This window comes from Poecilia reticulata, linkage group LG17 (assembly GCF_000633615.1).
Source record: "Poecilia reticulata strain Guanapo linkage group LG17, Guppy_female_1.0+MT, whole genome shotgun sequence".
NCBI lineage: Eukaryota > Metazoa > Chordata > Actinopteri > Cyprinodontiformes > Poeciliidae > Poecilia > Poecilia reticulata.
In genome coordinates, this window is record NC_024347.1 from 6,437,232 (window position 1) to 6,463,796 (window position 26,565).

At 39.9% G+C, this 26,565-nt stretch overlaps 2 protein-coding genes across 3 annotated transcripts; both read left to right on the forward strand.

The window, feature by feature from the left end:
- The first annotated feature begins 1,817 nt into the window (after window positions 1–1,817).
- Window positions 1,818–12,392, forward strand: lrrc8da (leucine rich repeat containing 8 VRAC subunit Da). Its single transcript, XM_008433355.2, has 2 exons — window positions 1,818–2,140; window positions 8,960–12,392. Exon 2 carries the CDS (start codon window positions 8,962–8,964, stop codon window positions 11,485–11,487), a length of 2,526 nt encoding a protein of 841 aa, XP_008431577.1. The 5' UTR covers window positions 1,818–2,140; window positions 8,960–8,961; the 3' UTR covers window positions 11,488–12,392.
- On the forward strand, window positions 2,613–26,432 carry LOC103479112 (uncharacterized). 2 transcript variants are annotated; one of them, XM_008433354.2, is made up of 12 exons: window positions 2,613–2,643; window positions 16,313–16,400; window positions 16,716–16,801; window positions 17,252–17,345; window positions 17,532–17,964; window positions 18,106–18,178; window positions 18,839–18,905; window positions 24,715–24,862; window positions 24,990–25,050; window positions 25,132–25,262; window positions 25,373–25,462; window positions 26,296–26,432. In XM_008433354.2, the coding sequence occupies exons 1-12, from the start codon at window positions 2,628–2,630 to the stop codon at window positions 26,314–26,316; spliced, it is 1,308 nt and encodes a 435-aa protein (XP_008431576.2). In that variant the 5' UTR covers window positions 2,613–2,627; the 3' UTR covers window positions 26,317–26,432. The 2 variants fall into 2 exon arrangements, with proteins under 2 accessions (XP_008431576.2, XP_017165468.1); XM_017309979.1 differs by having other exon boundaries at window positions 17,255–17,345.
- The last annotated feature ends 133 nt before the right edge of the window (window positions 26,433–26,565 follow it).

Consider the following 26,565-nt stretch of genomic DNA (forward strand, 5'->3'; position numbering starts at 1 on the left):
TTGAGGAACAGGTAATTCACTTCTGAGAAGAAAGTGACACTTAGTCCTGAGGAAACACTGGGCCCAACTCCAGAAGTTTCTTTGATGTATGCAGGAAGGAGAGAGGTCCCATCAATATGTGTGGTGTGAAATGAGTGTACCAAAGTAAAACACACAAAACAAAAAAAGTCCATGTTACCTTACTTAAATGCACTCCGGGATAAATCACTTAATTTGTGGAGACATGTGGAAGTGTTTGGCCATACTAACCATTATTACCTTTGGAGGAAAATGGGAAAAGACTGCAAGCCTGAGAGCAACACCTCAGCAGTGAAGAATGGAGGAATGGTGTTTTTTTGTAGAACAGTTTTGCTGCAGGTGGGTATTTCACACAATAGATAGTGTCAAGAGGAAATTCTATTATGTCAAAATACTCTGTCGACATTTTGAGAGGTCAAACACGAACTTAGACGGATCTTTCAAATCGACAATGATCTACAGCATACTGCAAAATTTGTTACAAAATTGCTAAAGCACAATTAAATGTGTTTTGCGGTGGCCATCACAAAGTCCTTATCTCAACTCCACAGAAACTGTGGGTAGGGCTAAAAGGGTGTGCGAGCAAAGCGACCCACAACATTGACTCATATCAACAGTTCTGTCAAGAAGAAAGGGACAAAATTCCAGGAAACTTGTTAGAAACTTGTGGAGGACAAGCAAAAGGTTTCAGTTTAACGTGCAGTTCTCCAAAGACTACGGAAATCTGATCATTTCTGATGTTTCTTTAAAATTGTACTATTAAATTATCTCTCATTCTGTGCAAATAGAAACAACATTGGTAATCCTTATGGAGCTAAAACAGGAAAAGTTTACTTGATTGAATGTCAAACAGTAGAAGTCTTTTTTTTTTTAATACAAATTGTATGTAAATATCATTGTATGCAGAATACTGCATCTGCTTTGTCTAGATTGTTATTCACCCCAAAGGCTCATCAATCTCCTCAGCGTGTGATCTCACATGCTGGGTCTAGCTTCTACTTTTCTTTCTTTCTTTCGTCATTCTTTTCTTCCCCTTCTCAGTTCTCCCACTGCAGTCTACAGGGGCAGAGTGAGAGAAAGCAGACTGGCAGCAGGCAGCAGCCAGCCCGGTACCGGTTGAAACCTGTTTGGTTTGCAACTGAGAAGACACTTCCTCCGCCCAGTGCATCATCAACCAAAACCAGAAAGAACTGGAAGTTATGCTGCAGTAAACAAAAAATAAGCCCTCACCCCCCCCAAAAAAGACAGAAAGATAATACAACTTAAAACAGTCTGTTATTTCTGAGTTAGAAGATTTTGAGCAAAAGTCTTACAAGAGGAGGAATATGATGCTGCGTTCATGTCCTAGAGGGGAAAGCGAATTATACATGTAGAAAAGACCTAAATTTATATTGAATCTGTTTCTCGGTCGGTTTATCATTCATCTTCTTTTCGAACTCACTATGAGGTTAGCTTTTTTTTCGCAGACTTGCCAGATAAATTATTAAACTCCTTACAATTATGTTCCTCGAAGAATAAGACGTGTTCAAAACACTTTTTTGCTCATGGTTCCATGGTCTGGTATAGGCTACTTCCCGAATTTTCTAAAACAGATTTTGGATCCTCTCACTTATCCATTTTATGTGTGGAATCTTAATTTAAGTTGTATTAATTTTAGCACAGATATTTGTTGCTTTACAATGATTGTTCAGAAATTGTCCCTTCTTTTCCCCCATGGTCAGCAAACGCAACATTTGATAACTAGTAGGCGGCGACTACTGGAACTTGCTCTTATCTAGTCGACCAATAGGAAAGGCCCGTTAAACCCACAAACAGCTCTGAGCGCGGCTCCATATTGGATCAGACTTCTGAGAAATACATTGCTCGGGCGGGCTACCTGCTCATGTTATCTAATACACCGACAAGAACCTCATGTACGTCTAGGCATGAGGACTAACAGCAGGCAAATACCACGGTCACGAGCAAACCTTCCCCAGGACTGCCTTTCTGAGCGGCGTCATTGCCTCTGCGAACGCTGTTATTAACGGGGCTTAGAAATTAGGTTAACCACGCACCTGAGGAGCGGCTGGAAAAGTGGCATGCAGAGTGAGCAAGAAACACTTGGACTGAGATAACGTTGGCAGTAAGTGTATTTCCCTCTACAAAAACATATAAACTAAAATAAAGTATGTTTCAGTGACATAACTGATTTATTAAGGCCCAAAATACATAGTGACGCTTCACTTTAACATGTCTAATCAAGTCACCTGACCTTCTGAGGCAGAGTGAGGCGTAAAACTGCGGCGTTCAAAAACCGGCTGGAAAGGTCAAGTTTTTCCATCAACAGAGCATGGAAAATACAATAAAATTTTCTTAGGACATGAAAAGGGTGTGTAGAAAAATGCCTCATGATGTACAGCGGCATACACTCGCTGGTAGCCATCTTAGAAGTTACAGTTTATCTCTGAACTTGACTTGCTGTCCCGCTACTGTCACGTGGAAGCTACAGTTTTGCTCATTGTCTTTTTGTTGTTTCTTAAAAGGTTAACCAAGAAGGCTTGTTCCGCCTTTTTCTAGGCACACCCGCCACTTGCTAAGACACCATGAGAATTGAAAGTTGATCATGAAGCATGTTGGATCTGTTCAGTGAGTCAATAATGTAGTTTACAAACTTTCACTGCTGCTTCCAGCTACTGGACAAATAGATAGAAGGAACCTCTCTGTTTGAGATATTTTAAAGATTTTAATGTTGTCTTCCTTAAGGAAGAAGAACTTTACGTCAGAGAACATAATGGAAAACCAAAAATTTATATCGGCCAGGGAAAGCCTAGTATGTGTATCTCTTATTTTCTCCATCCATTTACTTGTATAGCTGCAAGAAAGACTTTTGAGTTGTAAATTTGGCAACAATAAAACACATGCAAGGGGTTTGTGAAGAAGACCAGGGCAGACCGGTGATTTTTGTTTCTTGCATGACTGGTTTGGCTCTTTGTTTTTATGTGGCTGAAATGATTGCCTGTCAAATAGACTCCTATTGATCTCAATCCCACCAGTTGGCCACAACATGCATCTGCAATATAAGCTATACTATTACCACCAGTCAACTCCACAGTGCAGAAGTTAGAAAGAAATCCCATCGCCTGGCAATTGAAGATGGAAGGTATTTGATAAAGTTAAACTGGTAGGAATTTTAACTGCATGCAGTGCCACTTGTTCTAGAAAATCCTGTAACTATTAGGAATTCAAAGATGAATTGACATTAATTTTATAATATTAGTGTTTGGTTTAATCACGTGAAACCTTTTTTACCAACCGATCTAGTCTATCTCAGCAAATGTCTGAAAATTAACTAGAGTCCCCTTTTGCTCTGTTGTTGGAGAAAGAGGCAGACCCAGCCACCAGGTCATGTCTGCACATGTGCAATTAAAATAATCACAGCACTGTTGGAAACTCAGCAACTTTGTCATATTTATCAACTTTTTAGACAAAAAAAAAATTAGTATGGGTCAAAATTGAAATCTCATTGAGTCAAGCTTTTTAAAGGTTGGTGATATTTGACGGGGATGCAACCAGTGCATTCAGTATCTGATTAATAGATTAACACAATTAAACATGCAACCAGTGCATCCCCGCCAAATATGCTAGATACCAATCAGAAGAAAAAATTCAAAGGTAAATTGGTTCTAGTTTAAATTGTAAACATGATCATAACTGCTAACTTTTATTTCAGCTTTGTAGAGACAAAGCTGAAATGAACTCGGCAAGAGGGTTGAGTTCACTAAGGGCTTTGGGGACACTAGGGTCAAACATATCAGGTTCGTCCAACTTTAATTCAAAGCTAGTTGAAGCTTTTGACTTGCAGAATCAGCTGATCTGTCTTTTTTTGTGGTACTTCTGAATGCACACAAAACAGACTTGGGTCTTTTTCTATAAGTGTGCTTCTTAAAAAACTTTATTGAAATAAAATCTTGTAGGTGAATAGTCAGTGTTTGAATAAATTTGTAACACTGCGCGGTGTCTTTAAATTGGATGAAACAAACTAGTGGTCTGGCTCCAGTTTATACTAACAATCAATATCCAGGCCTGACAACATGTGGCCTGAGGAAGAGTAATGCCAGGACTTCTCCTGCTGGCAAATCCAATTTCCCCTGTTCTCAGGTGGTGCAGGACGGGTCTTGAAAGCATCAAGTGTTTCAACATGTCATAGTAAAAAAAACAAAAACAAAGTGTTGACATCAGTGATCTCTGCAGTTTATTCAGGATTTGACTGAGTCAGCAACCACAGTTCTGAAGCCCTAGAAGAGCGAAAAATAACACAATATACCTCTATCTGGCATTGACTCTTTACAGTCACTCATATTTAATTATGTTTAATTGTGTTAATCTATTAATCAGATACTGAATTACCTAGGAGTTGTTATTTTAAGTTTTGCACCATGAATTTAGGTAGAATCTTAATTAGCGACAAACACTTAAAGGAAAAACACTTCAGTCTTTGATATTTTAATTGCTACTGCTATTGTGCAGGCAAGTCTTTGAAATATTTACAACATATGTTTTAGAACAAGTAGTGCTTTGTCATCGCCTTTGTTGTTGACTGGAAAATCCCGTTACTGGAGGCCCAGGACTGTTATCCCTTGTGCATAAGAAAACAGTGTTGGAAAGTAAACAGTATTAGAAAATGAACAAGAACAAATGTTTTTTTAAACGACGCTGTTTTCATTATTACACTGCAGAATCACTCTGTCACACAGTCCCAGAGTCTCCTGTACCTTTTTTTGTAATAAGGAGTCTATATTAGAAATTGATCTTAAGAATTAAGAGCTTTCCAACAGCCACTGCTTTTTTAAATGAAGCTAAATGCTTTACTACTAAATCACTTTTTCAGTCGGCTTGCTGTTTAACCATAAGGAAATATTGTATTCATGTATATACTCATAATTATTCAAAATTATTTGTTTATAATCTAAAATATTTATTTAGAGTTTAGTATTTATTTATTTAGTTATTTAGAGTTTATAGTTTCTATAGCTGTCCCAAAATTATGTGTTATATTACAAATTTATACTGCTACTTGTCCACATTCCCTTTTTTGCCTATTGTGTCAAAAAAGCTTCAAGCCCAAAATTCCAAATTACTTTTAGAATCTTCTTTACATCATGTCTGTCCTGTATATCAGTTGTAAAATGTGAGCTGGTATAAATATTTTTTTTTATTGCCCAGCCTACCTCAGATATGGTAAATTTAGTTGGTATGATCAACTAAATCTTATTTTTGTCTCCCCAGTGCTGCTTTCATGAGCTACATATAATTCAGTCTAGTCTGACCACTAGGAGGTGCCAGAACACCTCTAACCAAAGTCTTGGTATTAGAGGCATATGTATCAGCCTGTGTGTGTCTTCAGAGTGGAAGAGGAATGATGATCGTTTGCGACACTCATCCAGAAGAGCTTATAGGCTACATGACGTTAAGCTGTTGGCTCTAAAAAATGCTGTACTTGCTAAGGTAAAGGTAATTATATAGACATACAATTAAAGCTACGTGACTATGAAGTTACAGAGAGATTAATTTTTGATTTGACATAAAAAAATCACACAAACTAATCTAAAGGAAAATACTGTGAACATAGTGAACATGCCTCGATAACTAAATTAGGATTGACTTTCAGGCATTCGGTAAATGAAACATGTGAGCCAAATGGCTGAGTGGATCAGAGGAGAAGAGTTTGGGGAGGAAAGTGTGGGTTTTGGGTAAGACTTTGTAACGTGACTGGATTCAGCAAAATCGTGACCCAACACTTAAACATTGTGAAGTAGGACAGAAAAACTTGGTGACAGGAAGTGAAAGTTCAGTGCAGCAGACCATAGTGCAACTAGGCCTGTCACGATAACAAATTCTGCTGGACGATTAATTGTCTAAAAAATTATTGCGATAAACGATAACATTGTTTCAGGACCCTTTGACATTGATTTAATGGAAATGACTAATACATGCAATTTCCTGATAGATGCACCTTATTTTCAAAAGAACACGTAACACTGGAACTGATAAACTAAATAGAACAACCAAAAATAAAATGGTTTCTCAGTCTCCATTAACAAAAAACGTACTTGAATAAAAACTAAACGACATAAAGCCAAAGTGGAAATAAATACTGCATTCAACCAAAAGAGTGCAGATAATAGTCTGTATACTATATTTCCCTTCAGTAATCACTAGATTTAAATAGAGAAAACGGGCACATCCAACTACCTTATGCAGTAGTTCACACTACACCATTTTTTGTCCCTATTTTCCTCTTATGACAATCTTAGATCGTTGGCCGATCTAACCGATCATCCTGCAGTGTGTGCAGGGGCAGATCTAGAAAAATATTTATGGGGTGGCAAGAGGGTGGCAGGGACTTCTTCAGGGATGGGAGCATATATATATATATATATATATAAGTGTGTATATATATATATATATATATATATATAGTTTTTAATATTTCGTATTAAAAGCAAAACGAAATATTGTTTTTAACTTGCATTGGTTCAAAATGAGCTTCATGTAGCACCGAGGCTTAAATACAATTTCTTAATGTAGTATAGTTAATTATTTTCACATCTTTTGTACTCCTGCTAATTGATATGCATATCAATTGACATGCATTGTGTCCAGAAAACATTTTATCCCAATACGAGGAGAAATCTGTCACAAAAATATTAGTAGCGCCATCATTTGTTAGTCGATATATCTTAAAATAAAGATTAGAAAACTGATGTTTGAAAAATTCTCCATGATACAAATCTATAAACAGTTTAGTTTGTGTTAGTTCTGTCAAGATACAAGAAAGGGTGAATATCTACTTATATTGGTCAATGCTTTTATTTTAAATATGCTGTAGGAGCCGTAGTTTGACAGCTGTTATAAATATCACCATGTTTTTAGAACACAGGGGATTAGCTCAGTTTTGTCGCTTGTTTTTAGGAATTGCAGCAGCTGCAGTGCGCCACAATAAAGCTGATAATCAGGTGAAGAACCAAACAGAACCACTTCTGACTGTTCGCAAAGCCAAACATCCAATAAAAGTTCCACCAAGCCATTACTAAGGCACTGGGGTCATGTTTCTCGACACGGGCAAAAGAAGGTTCAATGTCCAAACTTATTGATTGTTCTTGGTGATTTTCACCAAGCAATTACAGACATCAAACTTTCCAATCAGAAAGCACGGATTCTTCTCCGTGCTTTCTGAGGGGAAATTACGGAGGGGAATCCCAACCAGCTGATACGGCGCAACCCGAAGTCCAGCGGACATCGGAGATGATATGTGGTATCATTAATGTTTATTCAACATTTTGTGCAAAGAATATATAATTGACAAGGGAGGAGTTGGAGCCAAATTGCTACCGCAGTTGATGCGTGACATAAATAGGTTATAATGATTTTCATTCAGTCAGGACGTTACGCTGACACTAGCCACAAGCATTGCAGGTAGATTGTAGTAAAGCATTGATTAATGCCTGGTTTTAAAATTAGTTAACTGGACTTGTAGCCATTATTTTGTGACCTTGTGGCTGGACACGACGAACCTGATCGAACCGTTATACCTAGGATTTCTGTCGGTTAAGGTGTGGTCTCTCAGGGGTTTGAAAATGGGCCGACAACTCGTGTAGTGTGCGCTGGACATTAGACTAAGGAAATGAGGAAAGGAGGGTCAGTGGAGAGCACAGGAGCTGAGACTTTTTTCTTTCAGTGTCGTCAACAGAAAGAAAAAAGTCCGGAAGAGACGATAAAGACGATAATTAAAATGAGGTCGATAGGTTTAATTTATTGTCCGATTAATTGATTTATCGTTTATCGCGACAGGCCTAAGTGCAATTATGGCGCAGACTACTACTCAGCGGTGCCATCGGTTACTCATTTACAGCCTGTTTTGCTCCAATGAAATAAGACTCCCACAGCTAGGGCAAGGAGCAACAGTGTGGCACTCCACTTTTCTTACTCTGCTGTTAAATGGACCAGAGTAAAAGCTTGCTTTTACCAGAAACTTGCATTGAATATTTTTTTGGAAACCTTCCTTCTTTTGTGTCTAAAAGAATAGTCATGACGTGCAGGTCTAAGCTTTCAGAATGTGTTTATATCGAGACATTATGACCAGTGACGAGGGAATTAAGGTGTTTTTGTGTTGGTAGAAACATGTCGTAACTCATTCTCAATGTTTTCACTGTGCCTTGTTTGTAATTTAAGCTACTTTCACTTTATTTGGCAGTTATTACTATAATTGTCACAATCAATGCAAACAGCCTCTATGTTTTCTCTTTGACCTCTTCTCTTGGGTATTGTGGTTTTATTCCATTCATCTCTTTGGCTTTGCAAACTTCCTGCTCTCAGGCAAAGGTTAAGTGTTAATACATGTATTTAACAGCATTTATGGGCAACAAAAATCATTCCAAGAGTGAAGCTCGAGCACAAACTACTACATTATGTTTTTAAGGGGGGAAAAGCTAGGAAAAATTTCAGGAAGAAAACGATCAAGATACTAGATCTGCTGCATCTGTCTGACTCCAAATTGACTGGTGACCAGGCCATTGTGAAGAAAGCCATGGTCTTATAGGTTGTTGTTCTTTCAGATTATTGGTATTGATGGATTTGTGTGCCTTGGTGTAAACATCTGAAGTTGTCTTGTTTTTAGTTAACATTTACTAATTCAGATATATTTAAATGTTAAAGATAAATTGCATAATGCAAAAAAAGGCAAATTGTGAGCTTTTTATAAAAAATTTCAATGTCTAATTTAGATTTAGCTATTTGGATAAACATACTAAAATATGAAAATGTTTGTAAAATAAAGAACTCAACTACAATCCATATCCCCAGTCTGAATCAATGATTCTGAAATGTAAAATTTTTTACCTTAATGAAGAAACAGATATTTTATGATCAAAATAAGAAAAAGTCTTTTTTTTTTTCATTGCAGTAATGTTTACACTCACTGAGGTTGCATCCCTGAACGACATCCAGCCGACGTATCGCATCTTAAAGCCATGGTGGGACGTCTTCATGGACTATCTGGGCCTGGTCATGCTCATGTTGGCCATATTTGCAATGACCATGCAAATCACCAAGGACCATGTCGCTTGCCTTCCTTGTCCTGAAGAAACGGAAGCTAATCTGTACCAGACCCAAAAAGGATCCTCTCCAACACCCGCCGGAGCCCCTGTTACACCTACAGTCCCTTCAGGTGCTACGGCGCAGTTCAACAAAGCCATCACTGGTATTCTCATGACACATCGGCCTGGAACAGCAGAACAGAAAACAGATCCCCAACCTGAACCGAGAGGGGTTAAAACCAACCTGGACTTTCAACAATATGTCTTTATCAACCAAATGTGTTACCATGATGCCTTACCCTGGTCTTCCAAATACTTTCCATACCTTACACTTATTCACACCCTTATTCTCATGGTCAGTAGCAATTTCTGGTTTAAATACCCCAAGACAAGTTCAAAGATTGAGCATTTTGTCTCCATTCTGGGTCGGTGTTTTGAGTCGCCTTGGACAACGAAGGCTTTATCTGAAACGGCGTGTGAGGACTCTGAGGAGAACAAACAGAGGTTGACGGGTAGTTCCTCAGGACCAAAGCAGGTGTCTTTAGAGGGGAAGGATGAAAGTCCCGACACCAACCCATCCACACCAATGCTTGGGGTCAAAGTCTCTGCAGATAAACCCATTGCAGAGGTCCCAAGCAGCATGACCATCTTGGATAAAAAGGACGGAGAGCAGGCCAAAGCCCTGTTTGAGAAGGTGCGAAAGTTCCGAGCCCACGTGGAAGACAGTGATTTCATTTACAGGCTCTATGTCGCTCAAACCTCTGTCAAAACTGTTAAGTTTATTTTGATCCTGTCCTATACTTCCACCTTGGTTAGAATAGAATTCAAGCATTATTGTGAACCAGACATAGAACAGCTAACAGGCTATAAAAAATTCTACTGTACACACAACATGGCTTTCATGCTGCACAAGTTGCTCTTTACCTACATAGTGTTGATCATAATCTATGGAATGACATGCCTATACTCCCTTTTCTGGGTGTTCCGACGCCCTCTGAAAGAGTATTCCTTTGAGAAGGTGAGGGAAGAGAGCAGCTTCAGTGACATTCCGGATGTCAAGAACGACTTTGCGTTTCTACTGCACATGGTTGACCAGTACGATCAGCTTTACTCCAAGCGCTTTGGCGTCTTCCTGTCGGAGGTCAGTGAAAACAAGTTGAGGGAGATCAGCCTCAATCATGAGTGGACGTTTGAAAAACTAAAGCAGCATGTCACGCGCAATGCACACGACCAACAGGAGCTGCACCTCTTCATGCTGTCCGGCCTGCCGAACGCTGTGTTTGACCTGACAGACCTGGAAGTGCTGAAGCTGGAGTTGATTCCCGAGGTGAGATTTTCCGCTAAGGTTTCCCAGATGACCAGCATGCAGGAGCTGCATCTGTGCCACTGTCCGGCCAAAGTGGAGCAAACCGGTTTTGCCTTCCTACGGGATCACCTGCGCCGCCTGCACGTCAAGTTCACGGACGTCGCCGAGATCCCGCCTTGGGTCTACTTGCTGCGGAGTCTGAAAGAGCTGTACCTAATGGGGAACTTGAACTCAGAAAACAACAAAATGATCGGCCTGGAGTCCATGAGGGATTTGAGGCATCTGAAGACGCTATGCCTGAAGAGCAATCTCACGAAGATGCCGACAAACATCACAGAGCTCTCCCCGCATCTCCTCCGACTGGTGGTGCACAACGATGGGACGAAACTGCTGGTGCTGAACAGTCTGAAGAAAATGACGAGCCTCATCGAGCTAGAGCTGTACAACTGTGAACTGGAAAGGATCCCTCATGCCATCTTTAGCCTGACCAACCTGCAGGAACTCGACTTGAAGTCCAACAACATCAGAACTATTGAAGAGATCATCAGCTTCCAGCATCTCAGGAGGCTGACGTGCCTAAAGCTCTGGCACAACAAAATCATCACCATCCCCGCATCCATCGGTCACGTCAAGTCCCTGGAATCTCTCCACCTTTCTCACAATAAACTGGAGTCCCTTCCTTCAGCCTTGTTTACTCTTCCCAAGCTGCGACACTTGGACGTGGCCCACAACTCCATCACAGTGCTTCCACCTGACGTGGGCCTCCTCAACAACCTCCAGCATCTGGCCATTAACTCGAACAAGCTGGAAGCCCTGCCCAAACCTCTCTTCAGATGCACCAAGCTGAAGGTGCTTTGTCTAGGCCACAACGCGCTCACCAGTCTGCCAGAGACCGTGGGTCAACTGGTGCAGCTCACGCAGCTGGAGCTTAGAGGGAACTGCCTCGACAGACTGCCCGTCCAGTTGGGAAGCTGCCGGCTGCTGCAGAAGAATGGCCTCATCGTGGAGGACCATCTTTTTGACACCCTGCCGGTGGAAGTTAAAGAGAGCATCAGCAGAGAAACAAATGTTTCCTTTAGTGGCTTATAAAACAAGATTCATCTGAAAGACACAACTACATTTCTGGAAACGTTTCCAGAAACGGGGAAACAATTGTGTAATTCATTTACTTGATCATTTCAGAGGATAAAATCGGATGCTAACATTAACATTAGGGGTGCACCGATAAATCAGCCCCGATTTCCTTAATTTTGGGAGATCGGTGATTCTCCGACACTTGCATGTGAAGTCGATCTTATCTACCTCGGCAAAGGTCTAGAAATCAACCACTCTCCTCTTGAGAGGTTTGACCGACAGACCGGCCCACCAGGCAGTTAATAGTCAGCTCTCTGTTGCCAACTCGATGACTTTCTTGCTATATATTTAGCAACATATGAGACACATAAATCGGTATCGGCCAAGATCGGCATCAGCAAGTTAAGCTTTTTAAAGATTGGTAATCATCGATCAACCTGAAAACTGCAATCGGTGCACCCCTGATTAATATAGCTTCAGAGGCATTTTTGTTGACTAGTATAGTGACAGGCAAAAGTATTCTTAAAGTTTTAAGATCTTTTTTTTTTGTTGTTAAATTCATATTAAGATCTTAAGTGAGCAACCAACACAGAGTAATGTATGAGTATTTAGTAAAAGATAAAGGAGACTGAATTTTTTGTACATTTTTTGTAAACATTTTCAATTTACATGACAAATAGTCAAGGAGACCATTTGTCTTCATGAATGGATACCAAGTGTTAACTTTTTATTAGGGATGCACCATATATTGGCATTAACTGGGCCGATATCAGATTAAATACAGAGCATGAACATCATTGTCAAGTCCTGACACAATATGCTTAAGGTCATTGTTTTGCTGCCCCAAGGTCAAGTATTTTCCATCTCCAACAGAATTTCCTCCAGATTAATTGCTAACAATAAAACAAACTTGTGACTGACTGGGACTCTTTGCTTGGCCTGTCAGTTTTGGTTGAAATCCATGTCTAGGTAGGTTTGCAATTGTGCCATGCTCTTTTCCAAATGAAGAATTGACTGATGATCTGTGAGATGTTAAAAGTTTAACATCTCACAGATCATCAGTAGAAACTGTTTAAATTTGTCATCGTCCTCCCTGACCAGTCTGCTGTGTTCCTTGGTCTCCAAGATACTGTTTATTCGCTAATAAACCTCTGAGGTCTTTACAGAACACCTACATTTATGCTTGAATAAAATTATAGGTAGACATTGTTGGTAATTAGTTGGCATCAGAAAGCAGGTGGTTGCATTAGATATTATTTAGGGGTATCAAAGGGAGCTGAATACAAACTCATGCCATCCTTTTCAGATTTTTAATGAAAGATTGTGAAAATCATGCACTGTTTTGCATCATCATGCATGTACTATAGTTTAGGAAGATGAGCTATGGATGTTAAAATTTTAAAAGTTTTAAGTGGTGAGAATTTATTGCAGTATCTTTAGTTGGAGTAGATTTAATAGTGCTAATGTTTTCTCTGCATACAGCTGGAACCGTACAAATGTAAATACTGCACCTAAAATTAAAACTTGTCCAATCAGGTTACTTAAGTACACCGGCTAGTGATTTTACTTCTGAACAGTGATCAGAACTACTACTTCTATTTTTTTTCTTTACTTGTATCTATTAAAGCTCACATGGAACCAAGAGTAGAACAAATGATGAAAGTAAAACCATTTCTCTCCATGAATGGCTATCAAGTGTTAGCTTTTTATTGGGGATGCACCATATATTGGGATTACCTGGGCCGATATTAATAACTGATGTTTTTCCTTGTTGCCGTTTGTGTGTGCGTTTCTTGAGGGGATTGGCCATGTAATGTTTGGTCATGACAAAAGGGGAGGGAAATATATTTGGTAAATATCGGTTATCTTGTGCCATGATGACGAGATGATTTCTACATCAATATCTAAGTCTGTGCATCCCTCTTTTTCATGGTTTCCAATGGCTAGATTTTTATTGCTAGAAGTTAATTATTTTGATGATAAAAAAAAAAATCAGAATTTTTCTATCGTGTTTCATTTTAATGCACTATGTGTTGGTCCATCACATAAAATCCTAATGGAATACACAATCTGGTGGTAATAACGTGACTGAATGTAAAGCAGTTCAAAAGGTGGAAAAGGTTTTGCAAGGTACTTTTTTCTTTTTTTCTTTTTTCATAGCTTTAAGTCATTGGAAAAAACCACAAATGTAACTTTATTCTCTTAACCAAAACCATTTGCTCCAGTGATTAAATGTAGATTTGTTTTAATAGTCTTTGTAGATACTCAGGTATAATTGTAACCATGGTTCGGTTTTTTTGCCTTAACTGCTGCTACATTTGTTTCTCCACAGCAAAAGACCAAAAATGAAATGGAATATTTTCCTGTCCGTCTGCTTTGGCAGAGCATTTTTATTTTAAAATCTCTTCTAGAAGTAAAAGAAAAAAAATACAATAAAAAATCTCAGCCCTCCTATCTTGGTGGTTTTTAACTGGTTTCTCATATTTTCTTCATGTGTATTTCTGTAGCAGACTGAATGACCTTAGAGTTGTAAAACTCAGCACCAGAAAAATACCTTTACCTCACTGTTGTAGAGATTGTACACTAAGGCCTCTGTGGTTTGTACCTTAAAGCTTTATGATGTAAAAAAAAATAAATATGAATGTCGCTTACTGATGACGTGTGTGTAGACTGAGAGCTGATAAAAGGGAAATGTGTTGGCTCTAACTTTTTAAATCATGTTTAAATATTTTAACCTGTGATTGAGAATGATCATTAGCTCAGTCACTGATGATGTCTGCCTTCATTCTTAAAGTGTACCTCTTTGTAATCCTTTTAAGTGTTCTTCAGAGCTCATATATCATGTTAGTCATCTCATGCTGCAGTTTTATTTGGCAATAAAAAGAAAATCTACATCATTGTCTGAACATTATTGCTCTTCCTCATTTGAGTTGCACCCAACATTGGGTTGTGGACAGAATAGAACATTTGCTCTTTACTGAAATATGCATGCAAACTATTTTGGCCCCTAAACCTCTTGTGTTGCCGTGGTTTAAATGCATTCATCTATTGACGTAAAAGCTTTTTATCTAATTTTTCAAAAAGTTTTTTATACATTTCTCTAAACTGTCACAATGTTGTCTGCTAATGGCGGAGAAATGACACAGTTGCAGGGAAACTTCATCTGTCGTCATTGGTGGCTACTCTAAGTGGCCTGAGCACTTATGGCAGGCTCTGGTGCGGAAAGCTAGTTTTAGCTTAGCAAAGAGAAGGGGGGAGGGTGTGAACAGTGTGTAGGAGAGTGATTGACAGCGCTAAGACCTTCCTCCTGGCTCTGATTGGTTGTTTGTGGCAGGTCTATTTCTGAAGACAACTAAGAGTTGGCAGAACACCTTTTTTTCACAGATTTGTGTCTCAACATTAACAGTTTTAAACAAATGTGAAAAAAAATGTAAGTTGTGTAATGCAGCTTTAAGTTTCCTCTCACTCGTGAATCCAGGTGGTCATATCTGCATCTTGACCTTGCAATTTTAATTATCCACAACTGACTTAGAGTTATTACAGCATTCCTTATTTGTGTCACAAGACAAAAGATCAGTGTCAGTTTTCCTTATTTCTCCTTCAGGACTTTTCTTAGAAGGCCCTCTGCATTTCCTGTCTAATCTGTAGACATCAGGGCCACTCAGGACTGTGCTTTCAGTGTTGCTTAGAAACCGTGAAAAATGTTATAGTGGCCTCAGCACCTAGTAAGAAAAATCCTCCACTATGAAACATTCAGAAGTTAAGTGATATGGCAAAACAACTTGCTTTTCTTGGCCTCAAGTTTATCACATCGTTTTTCTCCAACCTTTACCAACAAATTCACTCATCCATATTTTCTTACAATGTCGCGATGAGTCCCAACAGACTAGATGGTTCTAAACCTGGTTAGGATTTTACTGGAATGAAGGGATCAGCAGTGTATGGGATCTCATGAGTCCTGTTAAAGTGGAACAGTAGCATCGGTGTGGCCTACGCAGACATTTCAGATTACCTTTCTGAGAAAGAAGTCATTATTTACCTGTCCTTGAAAGACCCCAGGTTGGAATCAAATATGAATGCATGTCCAAATCAAACCGGTTAGGATTTAGTTCACATTTCCAGATGAAAGTAATTAACTGTTTACAAAGCTAGTCAGAATCCTCATTAGTATATTAACTTAAGGTTCAAATACATCATTTATTATACCCTTCCTTTTCAGGGTGGAATAATGAATTATGGCAATAGTTTTAATTACTTTCTCTCATCCATTGATAGACCTAAACACACCTCCCTATTAATATTTTTGATAAAGGACAAGTTTAAGAGAAACCACATACTTTATAAACAGTCACTAAATTAAATGTCTGTCCTGAAGAGTCTCATTTGTCAAAGTACCGTTTGGCTCTTTTGACTGCTGTCTCCCCCAACACCACTATTACTAACCTATTCCCTTTTAGAACTGTAAATGGGTACATCTTTCTTACATATTTTTTTTACATTTTCATATATAATATGCTGGTGTTTTTTTTTTTTTCTTGTTTTGTGGAACAGTTTGTTGTGCCTTATTATTCTATTCTATTCTATTCTATTCTATTCTATTCTATTCTATTCTTCTTGTGGTTGGATTTGTATTAGAAATGTCACCTGGCGTTTAGTCTGAGGTCACTCCACAACCGCCAGCACAGATTGTCTGGTTATGATTTGCACGGCGCAGAATCAAGCTTGGGTTTTGCAGCCACCTGTCGGTGACTATGCCGTATAACAACAGTTTGTTAGCGAGCGAGACTTATTTCATAGACACCCTTTTCTGATATAACACACCGACAATTTATTTTTACAGGAATAATGAGACGCATGCAGAAAAATCCGTTTGAACCCGTTAGGTTTCCACCACCAGCGTTGGGGTTCAAACCGGCTCCAGCTCCAAGGTTTGCAAACTATTAGCTCTGTTCAGTCTTCTGGGATTTGTTTAGCTAACGTGCTAATGGGTGCGCGCTTTCTTTTCCTGTAAACACTGGCCTTTTCTTTCCAGCCCCCAGAATTTTTTTACTTGATATCAGTGCTGGGTGCTTGTTGTAAGGCTCAGAATAAACGTTTCTCCTTAACCATTTTTGTTCTTTTGTTTTGGTGTACAGCTAAATCAAAACTAGCCGCGCTAGCTTAGCTTCCGTCCCTATTTCTGTTAGGTTATTTCTGCCTAGCACCCTGAGGCTCAGTCTTATGTATTTACTGTCCTTTTCCAGAGTCCCCCAGCATTTTATAGAAGCTATGAAGCGAATTTCAGGAACACCTGACATGGCTTCCAAGACCCAGCCCCAAAACGTTGAAGGTAATTCTTGGTACATTCACTCTTTCCGGTCATTAGGGTAGGACTAAACTAAACATTATCATGGCTGTTGTCTCATATATTGAGAAATTATTATTTTGAAGTAAATTCAAATGCATACAAATTTTAACATTTAAAAGATTTAGGACACCCAGCCTAGGCTATTCAAAATATAAGGTTGGGGGGTAACAATAAGACATAAAGGAGAAAATAAAAAAAATTCCCATAAGGCAACACCTCTTATGATTTTTTAAATAATAAAGTGAAATGTCAATTTACTCATTTAATTTCTTTTTAATGCAAAAGTGTTCATATATTTTTGAAGACAGTAATTCACAGCATGAAAAGCAGCCTCAATCTCATTGTTAGCTTTGCAGCAGGACTAGAAAAGAAGTGACACATGACAGTTTTTATAGAATAGCTTTTTTTTAAGGTTTGTTTTGCATTTTGCAGCAGATGCTTCTGTTGACAAATGGAAATCCTCCTTCCAGCCGATTGATAAACAGAATGAGAAATCTGAGGACAAAAGTTCAAGTTCTGAAACGAGGTGAGGAGAACAGCACTCATTCAAATTGTGTTGAATGTTTTTCCAAGGCGAGTCTTCTGTGCTTCAATCGTTGCATCAGAGCATCCATTTTGTTTCTGTTGCTGAAGCCTTTTCCATTCACCTGGTGGTTAAAATTCGGTTGCTCCTAGAAGCTACTCTCACAGTTTCTCCTCCTGTCACTCGTAGGACTGAGCTTTATGACCCCAACAACCCTCTGTCGTCAGATTCTGAGCCTGAAATGCCACAGCTGCCCCTTGCTGTTCAGGACAGCAGCCAGAGATGCAAGCGCCCGTCTCCAGATAGAGACGCCAGGCGCTGGGAGTCGTCAACGGCGGCGAACCGTCCACTTGAAAGACGGACGGTTCCACAGACAGCCAGACCCACAGACAGCCGAGATCTGAGTCCAGGGCACGTTCTGGCTAAAAGCCGGGCTTACAGCCCAGACAGTAAACTACTGGACCGTCCGGGTTATGAATTCCCAACTGGACACTTGGAGGCAAGAATCCATAGTCCTGACAGACTGAGTCATGGCTCTTCCTCCCAGGCTATCCCCGAGTCCTTCAGGGGACTGAGGACCAACGGAGGGGAGAGAAAACCTCTTCCTGATTATCCAAGAGAGGTAGCGCTCAACGTTTTCTAAAAGTTTCACAGAGCGTGTTTTTTTTTTTTCGGGATCTTTTTTTAAATGTAAACATGTATTCTTATCTTAAAGAGTGTGTGTTTCATGCTGTAATAACACGTTGGTCTTTTCTCTCTGTAGATGACCGCCCCCCTCAGGGTGTCTCCATCTCGGTTAAAGCGAGACCATCAACAGCTGGGATATGTAGAAAGAGGTGAACGCGTTAGCTCTTTGCACATGAGTCCAAAAATAATTATATGAAAAATAAAGCTGATATGATTAGAATCAATTTTTGAAATAATCAACTAGTTTGTTAATCAATTAATCGCTACAGACTCAAAAAAGGCCATTTGCTCAAAGAACAACGCAGATCAGCAATTCAGCCTAAACAGAAAAATGTTTACATTTTGCATTTAAGATAAAAAAAATCTTATTCTGCAAGTGCCGGAGTTTCAGCCTATCACAGTTCATTCTGTAAAAGACAATATCTCTTATTTAGCGCCTATAGATATCCAATTATCAGTTGATCCAAAATGAATCATTACACTGTGTTGATGTTAAGTCAAGCAGAAATACCATGTTGATGTTAGAAGGATTTATTTGGCAGCAGATGCAGTTTTTATTACAAATGAGTAATAGTTCACTAAAAAAATGCTGTTGTTGCATTTTAGACAAAATATGTTTTGATTTTCCTTTTCATAAAAGGGAATAAATTGTTTGCGTTGTTTGATGAAAAACATCGGAATATGTTAATCTTTTTACCTGATTCTCACAATAATTAAATAACTACTAAAATAATTAATTGCATCCTTCATGAAAAAAACTTTATTGCTTGTAATGACTTTTTGTGTTTGCATGTGATGTGTCTGAACAGGACTGGACCAAGAAGCAGCGCCTCCGAAGCTCATGAGGACTAAAGAGGAAAATGCTAAACTAAACAAGTAAGCACCAGGCAGGTTCATGTCATCATTGAAGCTGTTTGCTCTAAAACTACCGTATTTTCCGCACTATTAGGTGCACCTAAAAACCTTCGATTTCCTCAAAAGCCGACAGTGCGCCTTATAATCCGGTGTGCCTTATATATGGACCAATATTGAGCCACAACAGGTCTAGCAACTATGGTAAGCAGCCACCGACTTCATTTTGCCCGTAGAAGAAGAAGCGCGCGGTGCATGCTGGGATAGTTGTCATAATTCTGGTTTGTTAATAAAGTTTTACTGACCTATCTACCTACCGACCTGATAATCAGGTCGTCTGCAGATCATTTAGCATCACGTTCTCCACGAACATGCTGTGCGCGAATGGAGAAGGGTGACCATTGTCCGGCCATGCCCCGGCCCAGTAGCGGAAAGCTCTGCTCGCCGACCGAGGGGGGGGGGTGGGGCGGGGAAGAGAGGCAGAGACTGCGGTGGCAGCATGTCGGTTGGTGTGTGTTACCCAGAAAGCAGTTGGGCACAATATCGCAACACCAACACTGTGAGTGAAACAATGACTGGGGCAACCTACTATATAAGGTACTCGGGGACCACTTCTTTATTATTACACATCCACATTTGTACGGGACGGGTGGCAACCCTAACTGTAGCGTCTTTCTATGCGCCTTATAATGCGGTGTGCCTTATATATGAAAAAAGTTTTGAAATAGGTCATTCATTGAAGGTGCGCCTTATAATCCGGTGCGCCTTATAGCGCGGAAAACACAGTACCCAAAACACAAAATTTCCACAAAAAAAACTACCACAAACCTCCATTCATCTGATTGGGATATCATGTGTTAGACCTACAAAGGTTTGCCTTTAACCAGGATCTGTTGGAAAAAATGGTAAATATCTACCATAAGAATTTTGTTGTCATTTCTAAAGAGTTGCTGTCTTATTTCTATTTTTATGTTGGGGAAATAAAGAAAAATGCGAAACTTAGAAATAGAAAAAAGAAAAGATGCATTTTCTTCTGAGATGTTATTAGTGGAAATTTGTGTTCTTTTTAAAGTGTTTTCAATCTAAAGACAAAAAATAGATCTAAAAATTTTGATTTCTGTTGTGCATCCATGGCAAAAAAAACCCAAAACCCCCCAGATCTTTATGGAAGGTCCAAAGAACCATTTGTGGCTCTGCAGCCTGAGGTTGCAGACCCCTGGTCTGTTATGCTGGAGTTGAAGAAGCTTAATGGTTTAGATTTTGTTCTTTTCACAAATTAAGTGTTCTGTTTGTTTGCTCCAGTTGCAGGTCAGTTTTGCACATCGATAGATTTGAGATTTTCCTCCTTGGTCTTTATGAAATAGCTGAGGGAAAACATCTTGAATTCTCAACTGGTTTTAGTTCTGGACTTTAACTAGGCCATTTAAACACTTGGAGGTGGTGATGGAAATTATTGTTCTGCTCAAAAGCAGACCACTACCCTTTCATCCTGGATCTGTCCATAAACCCTCCCTAAGCATTCTGCCACACACAGCCTGTTTCTATGTGGACCAAAAAGTTCTAGTTTGGTCTCTTCTGACCAGAACACCTCCAGAAACAGAACAGCTGGCTGAGAAAAAGTGCTGAGATTAGGTTGCATTCAGATGAGAGTCCCTAATCAGATTACTCTGGACGTGTAGTGGATTTTATTTAAAGGTTTCAGTGCTTTGTAAAGTTTGCATGGATCCGTTTTTACATTTTCTTCCACAATACAAGAGGTTTTATGTTGTTTAGACATGAGTTCTTATTTTACTCCATGAACAGACCTATTTTGAAAAACTAGAAAGAATAGATGATTATTTGATTGCTGAAGCCTCTGTCTGCCAGCAACCTTGATTGTAACAAACAGGAAATAACGCTCCAACGCATTGCTGTTTGCACATTCATCCCTATAGCTTTAAGTGCCTCCTTCCTGGAGTTCATTCTCTTTTTTGTCTCTGACTTTTCCCACATTGGATTCTCCAGTTCCCTGCAGGAATGTGGCCTATCGGAGCATTTGGACTTCCCTGCTGTTAACTGTGTATTAAATGAGAACAATAAAACAGGAAAGTGATACAAACTTATCACTGTGGTTGTATCAGTCTGGCATCATCCAAAGGTTGTTTTCCCGCTCATTCCAAAACCTACAAAGAAAAAAGATGAGAAAAAATAACAGATTTTTATTCTTTAAAGCAGTGGTACCCAAACTACGGCCCGCGGGCCGGATCCAGCCTGCCTCCACATTTGGTCCAGCTCCCTGAACAATACCAGAGAGCATTCAGATTTTTTTTTCATTCACCGTATTTTCTGGACTATGAGCCGTTTATATGTGGATTTTTCTTCAACCACCAGGGGGTTGGTGGCTCCAATGATTCACTTCCTTTATAAGGAAGTGAATCATTGGAAGTCTCGGTTACTTGCGCGCCAACACTGAGTCCACAAGCAAGAAAATGAGTAAGAAACAGATCAGATGTCTTTGGAAAGTTTCTTTGCAAAGAGGAAAAGGCCCAGAGAAAAGACAGGAGAATGGATTTATCCCAGACCGGTAGGTGAGTCCCACATTACAAGCCCGCTCTGCGTGACATGTGGCGACCAAGCTTTAAGCTGTTTTGCCACATAGAGACCAAGCACTCTGTGCTCAAGCAACACAGCTCGGGTGTCATTGTCTCTCATCACTTTCAGATGGGACCGTCTCGTTGCCGAAAAACAAGCTCAGGGCTCCCGTTAGTCATTATCGTGAATTAAAATTTTCACGAAAGCAAAATGTTCATTTTTGTGGCGCTTCTGTATATTATTTTGAAGGGATATATAAACGTTACCATAGCGACCAGAGTCAGAGTGTTTGTGGAGTGGTCAAGAGGAGAGGAGTAGAGCTTGTGAGTCTTAAGTCTGGTTTAGACGGCAAAAATTGAGAATTGTCGGCCGATTCTCCAAACCTCGGTGACCACAGAGCTGATAAAAGTACAACAGGTTCGATCGGTTCGTGTTCAGCCACAAGGCAGGAACCGATTCCAGTCACGAACATCCCGATTCCAGAGGATAATCCAGTAAAACCCCCCAACATTGCGGGAATTTAGAATAACCAAACACTGATGACGATGCAGAAGCAATAGTGATAGTTTGTGGAGTCATTTTAAGAAATAAAAGACGTAACAAAAAGAAAGGGCTGTGGATAAAAAACGACGGGAGCAGCCGCTCTATTTGCTGCACTATGATTTGGAGGTGAATATGTTTTTTCATAGTTAACATTTTTAACTGAATAAACATAATAATGACCTTTAGATTTAATAATAAACATTTCCACATATCTCCGTTATCCACCGGACTCTCAGTTGTGCGATATGTCAGTTTGGGATTCCCCTCTGTTCTTAACGTCACTGCACTTTTTGATTGGCTACCCGTCACATTCAACAGGTTGTGTTGTAGTTCGGTCGTTCCCAATCAGGGAAAACCCCACAGGCTGTGATAAAAGGGCCAAGACAACCCAAATAGGGCATATTCAGTATTTAGTGGGAACACCAACATGCAGAAGCCTTATCCGACTGTTCATCTCCCCCCCAGCCCCCAAGTCCAAATTTCCAAGTCTTGACCGGTCCGCGGTAATAAAAAGGTTGGGGACCACTGATTTAGCACATGCTAGTAGCAACACGAAGGATCAGTACTTTTACTGTTACAGTTACCGTTCGGAAACTACCGTAATAAGTTCTTTTAAATCTAATCTTGGCAACTTTTTCTTTTTCAACCGTAATAAATGTGATATTCAATTGACCTGTTATGACTCAAATTTTGGGTGTCGGCCCCCCTCTGCAGCTGCTGCATCGTTGTGGAAAACCTGGAGTGGCAGAGATATCTGCAGCTTATATGTGTATGTTTACTGGTTTAAAAAAAAAAAAAAAAACTTTGAGGTTGTGGCTTATATGGCTCATAGTTCGGAAAATACGGACTATAATCCTTCCTGGATTTTTTCTGTGAAGAACCCAGAGAGGGTTATTTGGTTATTATTTATTTCATTAATAATGTTATTGTTTATTTCCTGACTTTTGTTCTGTGAAGAACCCAGAGAATGTTATTTGATTGTGCTTTCTGGAAAACAATATATTTTTACATTTAGGCACTCCTGCAATCGTCACACTTTTCTGTTACAAACTGACTCCGGCCCCCGACCAGAGAAGGAAAACGTTGTGTGGCCCTCACAGGAAAAAGTTAATATTATGTTTAATTCCTAATCAAAAACATACTTTTAATAACTGTTTGAGAAATCCCTTAATCTCCATGGCAGCCATTCAGCTGTGCAAAATGCCTGCGTGGACCTAGCTCCACCTTTGAGTCGCAGCTCCTCTCTGAGCCGCAGTTTCCAAGCTTCATGCCCTCCCGCATGACTCCCACACTTGGCTCCTTCAGACTAGCCCGCAGCCATTAGCAAACACCTGCTGGGCTCATTATACAAAGCTACTTCCCAGTGTAACACTGTAACACTGGTAAAAACGCTGTTAAAGGATTAATAGAGGAGTCATTTTGTGATGACCTGAAGTAAGAGTTTCAGAAAGAGCAGGAGTTTTTAAAGAGACAGAAGCCCAAATTCAAGGTATTAAATAACAAGGTGAAATTTTAATATATACAGCTTTTTTTTCCCTCTAGCAACTGAAGTTAACTTAATTCATTGCACTATAAAATGGCAATATATGCCTAGAAAATACTGCCCCTTTAAATAGCTAAATTTTTGTTACTTTCCATATTAATCACAGACTATACCTTGACATTAAGTAAGACGGAGTAGAAATGAGAAATGCTGCTACCTGCAAGTGGGATTAGAATCAGTTAACCCTGAATGCTCAGGAGGAGGAGCATTCAGGGTGAGGTGGGAGGTTTTCCCTTTAGACCAGTGGTCCCCAAACTACGGCCCGCCTCCACATTTGGTCCGGCCCCCTGAACAATACCAGAGAGCATTCAGATTTCTTTTCATATATTGTATTTTCCGGTATATATGTGGATTTTTCTTTTTCTTTATATGTGGATTTTTCCCCAGGAAAAATAGCAGGAAGTGTGCCCTGTAAACTGTGGGTGTTTTGTTTTGCATGGCGCATTGCTGCCATCTGTTGGACTTTTAGGGAACTGCTTGACTTTTATGTTATTTAATCAGTACGGTTGTTTGCTAGCGGTAGAGCAGATGAACATACGTGTTTGTTATGAACGGTTGAATTCTTCGAAGCCTGTAAGTAGCAGCTTATACTTCAAAACAAGCCTTTATGTTAACATATGAGGAATTAATATGTTAGTTACTTTCCCTCAATGGAATATATACTAGTCAGTCCCAGTGACCGTTTCACTAACGGTTTTTGCCCATGTGCTTTCTGGGTAAAAATCAATCGAGAAACGTGAACCCCCCCCGAACAGTTTCATCCTTCAACCCTCCTCCCCCCTCTCAACAATTTCTGGCAGCGCATGTGATAAACGTGTAACACATTTTCTGTTACAAACTGACCCCCCACAAGAGAAGGGAAAAGTTATGTGGCCCTCAGGAAAAAGTTTGGGGACCACTGCTTTAGACCGTCAGTTCCCAAAACCACACACTCGGAACAAACCTCGTACTCTGAGCCCCCGCACAAAAGCTTGCTGGGTCCAGTGGGTCCAGTCTCTTAAGACCACAGGAGAGTTAAACCCCAATGGGTCTGACTGTTTTTATTATTTATTTTTTGCGAAACATTTTTATTAAACTTACAATTATGCATTAGTGCCAGAATTTGCTGATTTTTACCTGAATTTCTGTGAGGAACTGTGTTGGGGATACCCTGCTGGTTTAACATGTGTGTTCCAGGTGTCCCATCACCTGTGACCTCTGTGACGTAGAGCTGTCCAACGCTCAGGAGCTGGAGGAACATCTGGACAGCCGAACCCACTGGGACACTCTGGAGCACATCCAGCGCAGCAGCAGCTACGACGATATGGCAATAGCATTTCTACAGGTGAGAAAACATCCATGGTTAAACAAAATCTGATTAGTCATGTTAAATAACCATAGTTTTGAAATATCTGTTTTAAATAAAAATAAAAACAAAATCTGATTAGTAGGAGGTATTTTTCTCCCAATAGGAAATTATGGTGTACAAAAGCCAGCACTGTAGCCGAGCGGTAGAGGAAGAAGCACTTCCAGGTAAACATGTTACTGCTGTCAGGAATGAGACCTGGCCGGCCCGCTCTTACTCCAGCTGGTTGTGGTTGTCGGCGTCCCCAGGTCTGCAGGAGAACCACCACATGACGAAGGTGGAAATGCTTCACTGTGCGGCCTGTAAGGTTCACGTGTCCACATCTGCAGCCGAAGTGCAGGCCCACGTCTCCTCACTGGAACACCTGACCAACACCAAGGTGAGGCTGCTGACTGACTGACCAGCCCCTGCCGACACATCCAGCAACACCATCAGGTTTCAACGTCTCCAAGATTTTCCATTGGCTGATTATTTTGTTTCCCCCATCAGGGGTTTGAAGTTCAGCAGAGACTTTCCTGCCTCAGCAAAGCAGAAGCCATGCTTAAGAAGCTGCAGCCGCAGTTTGAACTCTTCCTGAAGGTATTTAGACCAGCCCAGCTTATTAGAGGGGCAGAATTGAAAATATTTATAAAATATATGTAAAATTGACTTTTGAGTTTTACCTTAGGTTACATTATTACTCCCTTATCAAAAAAATACCGGGAGTGTTGCCTTGATTCTTTCATATATGTTTGAGAAATTCTTCAATCTCCATGGCAACCATTCAGCTGTGCAAAACGCCCAGGCAGACGTAGCTCCGCCTTCAAGGTGCAGCTCCTCAGAGCTGAAGTTTCCAGGCTTCTGCCTCACAGAGCAGCCCTCCCCATTATACACACACAGTTGTGTTTTCGTGTCTTGTGGGGACTTAACATTGACTTGCATTCATTTTCTACAGCCTAACCCGAACCGTAACATCACATACCAAACCCCTAATCCAAAGACGGTATTTCCCCTCATGGGGGACCAAGAAAATGTCCCCATAAGGAGCTCTGGTCCCCACAGGCCCACATTGTAGACAGAAACAGGCCCACAAAAGGATATAAAAACCTAGCACACATGATTGCACACACAATCTGAAAAATTTAGTTTTTAGATTGTAATTTATTTTTTACCCTGGAGTAAAAATAATAAACTTCTTAATTTATAAGTCTTTAATAATATACAGTAGATCTCCTTAGCCTCAACATTGCAAAGTGTGAGAACAGAAATGCTTTACGGGATAAAAGAATAAGTCGGAAGTACGTTTCAGTTTATTCAGCTGTGATGAAACTTGGCAGCTTTTTTGAAGGGTCCTGTATGGATCACAGACACATAATGATGTTCATGTCATCAGTACTGTACTAAATCTAACAACTGAACTGCTGTTGTTTCAGGGAGCCTGCCCGTTTGAATGAAATCACTCCATGGTTAAGGATCTCCTTAGCTGAAGAACACTCAACTCGACAGAATGTCAAACCATCAATATCACTTCCACATGTCATAATCTCAATAAAATACTGTCATTTTTCTACATTTTCTTTATTTATTCATAACAGAAATGATTAGAAAAAGTCAGTTTTCCTGTTTTTTTTTTATTATTTAGAACAACACAAATGTTTACGCATTGTATCTGTGATATAGTACATTTCAAATTAAATTATTTC